Source organism: Rutidosis leptorrhynchoides, chromosome 8 (genome assembly GCF_046630445.1).
Source record: "Rutidosis leptorrhynchoides isolate AG116_Rl617_1_P2 chromosome 8, CSIRO_AGI_Rlap_v1, whole genome shotgun sequence".
Lineage (NCBI taxonomy): Eukaryota > Viridiplantae > Streptophyta > Magnoliopsida > Asterales > Asteraceae > Rutidosis > Rutidosis leptorrhynchoides.
The window spans coordinates 23574563-23580583 of NC_092340.1; the positions used below are offsets into that span (position 1 = coordinate 23574563).

The 6021-nt window shown below is 31.6% G+C and overlaps 1 protein-coding gene across 1 annotated transcript; it reads left to right on the forward strand.

Moving 5' to 3' along the window:
* Positions 1-616: 616 nt before the first annotated feature.
* On the forward strand, positions 617-5658 carry LOC139861283 (jasmonate-induced oxygenase 2-like). The gene is made up of 3 exons (XM_071849649.1): positions 617-1117; positions 3372-3702; positions 5220-5658. The coding sequence occupies exons 1-3, from the start codon at positions 621-623 to the stop codon at positions 5466-5468; spliced, it is 1077 nt and encodes a 358-aa protein (XP_071705750.1). The 5' UTR covers positions 617-620; the 3' UTR covers positions 5469-5658.
* The last annotated feature ends 363 nt before the right edge of the window (positions 5659-6021 follow it).

Here is a 6021-nt window from a genome sequence, read left to right on the forward strand (position 1 = left end):
AATCTTTGACGGGTTACACATTTTAGTTCGACTCGAGTTGCGCTTCAACGATGTCATCGTTAACCACGAAATAATTTTACAAACTAAATGCAATAAATTACATTGAAAACCGAACCCCCTGGCGCGAAGCGAGGGTTCGAAAACTAGTTTAAAGCATTTAGAAGAAATATCGGACAAATGTACTACGTAATATACTTACCACGCTATACTCTAGCTTGTTAGGTTCTTTCATTTCGAGATGAAAGAGCTTTTATTTATAAAATTTTGGTTTTTTGGAAGAAAGAAAAATATATCAGAGGGAGTATTATTTTGTAACGACAAGTGTTACGACCATCCCATCTACCAATCAATCAAACTTAATCATATAGGAAAATAGAAAAGAACTTGACAAAGAAAAAACGAATAACAATAACAAAAAAATAAATAAAAAACATGCATAATGTCTTGTCGGCGTTCATGTTGTTTATCGTTGACATTCTAGACCACAGAATACACACACTTCCATGTATTAATTCCCACGTTTTCATTTAAGTCCTTTTCACTTCAGTCCCCTTTCCAACCTTATAAATCCATTTCAAAATCTCTTTAAAATTCATACTTATCCCTTTATCCTTTGAACCATGGTTTGCCCTAGTGATCATTGGCTAGAACCCATTGTTCGGGTCCAATCCTTATCCGAAAGTGGGCAACCCGTAATCCCGGATAGATACATCAAACCACTAACCGATCGCCCATCGTTTACCAGATCTCCACCCGATCTAAACATACCAATTATCGATTTGGCCGGGCTTAAAAACGTCGATGTCACCGTTCGTGAAGCGACGTTGAAGGAAATCTCGATCGCGTGCCGTGATTGGGGATTTTTCCAAGTGATTAATCATGGATTAAGTGGGGAGTTAGTTGATGGAGTAAGAGAGATTTGGCGGGAGTTTTTTCATGAGTCGATGGATGTGAAGCAAAAATACGCGAATTCGCCGAAAACATATGAAGGTTATGGAAGTAGATTAGGGCTTCAAAAAGGAGCTATACTTGATTGGAGTGATTATTATTTCCTTCATTATCTTCCTTCTTGTTTAAAGGATCACAACAAATGGCCTGATAAACCACCTTCTTTGAGGTTAGTTCTATTTACCATAATAAACTCATAGTTAACAAATTTGTAACAAGTATCACTAAAAAATTTTTTTTACCCGTCTCATATAAATTGTCCACCTTACTATCTGTGTTCGTCTGAAAATTTTTGTTGCTTACTCTAAATAGCAATAAAGAATCATTAATATTCAAATTATATCTCTTTTATTATCAGAAATTTTACATTAAATATAGAAATTGATTTATTAAAAAATTATTAGTTACACTTTATTACAACACTAAATGAAAGGCGATTAGACAATATATTAATATACCTTAACTTCAACAAAAAGTCATATTTTTAATAGAACGGAGGAAGTAAATAGTTTGTATGATTATGTTAAATGTGACAAGAAAATAAGTAGATAGCACAAAAGTAGAGCTTATGTTGAGTTTAATTCTTCTTAGCACGAAAAATTTATACATCATACCTCAAGCTCTTAACAAGTAGTCTTTAAGTTCAAATTTAGAATTAATTATCAGAATAGGATTAAAAAAACAGTCACGGAAATATTATTTCATGTAGTTTCATGTAGATATTGATGAAAATAATCTTTGAAAGTGTAAACTTTTAACGCTTCGTTTCATAAATTTCTATGAGAAATGATTTAATCACTCGTTTTTATGCAAAAAATTTCACAGCATGCATGAACCATCACACAAAGAGGGAGAAGAAATACAGGAAAATAAATTTTTATTGTGATTGGTTAATTTGATTGATCATCCTGAACATTGTTGTATGAATTTAATGCGGAATCCTCTAAATTTGTATCGAAGATAAATGAGAGGATTGAAAGGAAAAAAAAAAAGTGAAAACGTAGTGTTTAAGTGTTTCTATGTAGGGAAATAAATAAACCGAATGCATGATGATTTAATATAATTTTTCTTTTGATATTTCCTTCAACACTAAATAATCTCATTTCTTTCCTCTCTTCATTATTTGTTCTTCTCTGTTTATAAATATCGTGTATAGCTTCTTTGCATAAATTATGCTACATTGGGATCCGTATATGTGTACGTGTAAAAACTTAATTGCATGATCTGGTTGCAAGTGGTACAAAATAATAATCAAACTATTTTTAGTAACAAAATTTATTTACGTTAATAACAAAGAACAATTTTCCTTTTTTAAACAAAGTAAATAAAATAATATATTTTTTAATAATAATTCTAAGAATTGTCATTAAAAATTTAAACATGCTAATTTTGTTTGTATTTTCAAGTAAACTACCTATTTTTTAAGAATTAACCATCACTAAGTTAACAAATATATCACTACTTCATGCATCATTTTTTTTTTTTAAAGACAATCCTAAGGATTATCATTACTTATTAGAAAATTTTATAAACTTTAATTCATTACTAACTTATAGTATAAGAATTTTGAATTTTCATTTTTTATCAAAAGGAGAATCATTTTAATTAAAATAATATAAAAAGACTAATAAAATTCTAAAATCAAATCAGTTGACAAAATATTTATATTTGAATGTGTTAGATTGAATTTATTTAAGGGTTTGCATGCTAAAGTGAATATCTTCAAGTACGAATTAAGTGTTTGACAAATGAATTATACAAGTGTTAACTGATAAGTATTTAGCTAATATATTAATTGTTAAATCTAAAACTCTGGGTTTATATTCGTGAGCGAGTCAATATAAACTACTCAGTAATGAATGTTGGTACTTTAGAAGTTAGGACCCGCGATGTGAAAGTTTGATTCTAAAAATGGCGCGGGTTCGATTCCACTTCGCGGCAAGAATTTACAAATCTTGTAACAGTATGATAATGGTTGCTTCTGTCACATGTGTAATGACAGGTCACAATTGACAGGTCACGCTTAATAATGTGGCTCCGTCACTAGTAGGTATATCTAACTTTGTTGCTTTAACGAAAAAAGTATATGGAGTATGATATTAGCAAACTATTGGCCCGTAATCAGAGGCGTAGTCAGGATTTACAAATGGAGTAACTTAGTCTTTAATTGGATAATTAAAAAAAAAAAACTACATTAACAAGCCATAACATTATATTTGATATTTGAACTTTGAGAGTGGCTTACAATTATTTGTGCTTAATAATAGAAATGAAACTTAGGTCTCGATTGAGCATTGGGGGAGGCTGAACACCCCTCAGTCACCCCTTGTCTCTGCCCCTGTCCGTAACATACTAGAAGGACAAAGAAAATTTCAAGTAAGCTATGATTAAGTTGGTATAGATTTTCGTTTCTTATAATGTAGGGAACTTGTGGAAGAATACTCAAAGGAAATAGTTCGATTGGGCAATGTTTTATTAGAGGCGTTTTCGATTAATCTCGGATTAAAACAAGATTATCTTCAAAACGCGTTTGGTGGTGATGATATTGGGGCTTGTTTGAGAGTAAACTTTTATCCAAAATGTCCACAACCCGACTTAACCTTAGGTCTATCGTCTCACTCTGATCCCGGTGGCATCACATTTTTGCTCCCTGATGAGAATGTTAGCGGGCTACAAGTTAGACGAGACCAACAATGGATCACGGTTAAACCGGCTCGACATGCCATAATTGTGAACATCGGTGATCAAATTCAGGTAACTTTATATTTTCATGAATTATTAAGATTTGATAATTGAGTGGTATTTTCGGATTTATGTCAAGTTGGTCTAGTGCAAAATGGGGACCAAAACATTCTGATGGCTGTTTTACATTTCGGGTGGTTGTCATTTGTTTGTTTCCAAAATATCTAATAAGATTGTAATTCACACGTGAATGACCAAAATGTTTAAATAAACATGTTAGTTCAGTTTGTCCTATACCATATATGTCGTATTATGATCGTTGCAATCAAAAGATGTGGCCTAGCTCAATAATAACCGTTAATATAATGTTAGAGAATTGATTGATATATGTTATATGAATTTGTCTAACATTTTAAGGGCATAAATTAAGACTAATTAAAAACGTATTAAATTTCTAATTACATAACATTACGTAAATTCATTAATGTTCTTTTATAATTAGAAATTTTTCAATTTATGTCTTAAGAGCACAAGATCAGAATATTTAATGAACCATAGGTTTTCATAAATAATAAAATCATAATTACTTATTAATATATAACGAAAATAAATGAGTATAGTTAATGATTTTTAAATTATAAATAGAAATTTCAAATTCATTTAAATGTTCTTATCTTATCCTCTTATCTTAAAGCATAAGATAGCCAAAATAATTACGGAGTAATATACTAAATATACTACTACTCCCTAATATATTAGTTATGAATTTAACTATTTAAAGACATAACATATGCCCTTATATGTTGACTCATATGTATAAAATGAATAAGACTAAGAGTATAACTGGATAAACCGATAAGGTTTTTTTTTTTGGTAAGCAAAGAAACCCTCCTATGAATGAGCACATTGGCTCCCCCATAGAAGGTAAAACCTCGGGTAATCAACCCTCCCGAGCGCGAGATCTGGTACTGGGTGAATTGCGCATTATGCACACCCTCTTGTCACACTCCCTTTTTAAACAATTTGGCATAGCCAAGGATTGAACCCGAGTGGTGTGCTTCATTGGGCAACTCGGTGGCCACTCAGGCAAGCCTGAGTGGGTTTTTTCGTTCAAACTATTCAGAAGATGACAAATATATTTACTTAGAAGTATGCAATTGTTATTTCGTGACCATTTTCAATTACGTTTGTGAAGATATTAAAACTAACAATTGTATACAAAATAACACGAGGAGAATCTCATATTTTGCCATTATGAACACATAAAATGCATATTTTCCAAATATGCATTAATTATTATCATTGTACATAATGCATATAAAACTTGTACTTCGGGAAAATATGTAACTTATGTGTTTATGAGGGGAAAATATGAGATTTTCCCTACATTAAGAGTGTTTGAAACATTTTGTTTTTATGTTTTCGTAAATACATGTATTTACCAAAGGAAATTTGTTACGTTGATATATTGATAATCAGTCAATTAATATGTTTCAGTTAAAAAGTTGTGTTTTAATATCCTACTTAAGGTACAAAGGTACTTTTTTAAATATCTGACTCATCATGTAATTTTTCATTCCTTCTTTTAGGTTTTAACCAATGCTATATACAAGAGTGTAGAACACAGGGTGATAGTGAATCCGGACAAAGAGAGAGTGTCGTTGGCGTATTTTTTTAATCCGAAGAGCGATTTGCTTATTCATCCAGCACCAGAGTTGGTAAAACCTGAGACGCCATCTCTTTATCCTCCAATGACTTTTGATGAATATAGACTTTTCATACGGACTAGAGGTCCGCAAGGAAAATCTCAAGTAGAGTCTTTAAAATCGCCAAAATGACCTTGTAAGTCATGTACGACGCGCGCAGATTTGTGTTTGTATATGTACGTTTATATCGTGTTTGTTTATTTTCTCTTCAATAAAAAAAATCACGATCTATATTTAAGCATTCATTCATCAAGATACTAATAGATGTTTTGTTTTGTAAGACAAACAACATTAACCATTTTCTATATTATGATCACTTTCATGTTTTTCATCTCTATATGAAAAGGTTTTGTCTTGCAATTATATATATTCGTTGTATCTTTCAAGAAAAAAACATAATCAAATGAGTTACTCCATTAGTTAGCGTCTTGGTTCAAAATTCTTTAAGACCACTCCCAACGGAAAACGTGCTCACCCGCCGTCAAACTTTATAACCGAGGGCGCCGATGGCAATGATGCCAACCTCGGCCGCCCTCCAAAGCTGCACACCATTTCGAGCTGGTGAATGTGATCGTATAGCATAATGTAGGGCGAGTAAGCGACCGTTTGTATATTTCAAACAGATATATATTTAATGGATATCTTTATTTTTCACCTATATATACAAATCATAAACAAAACACTT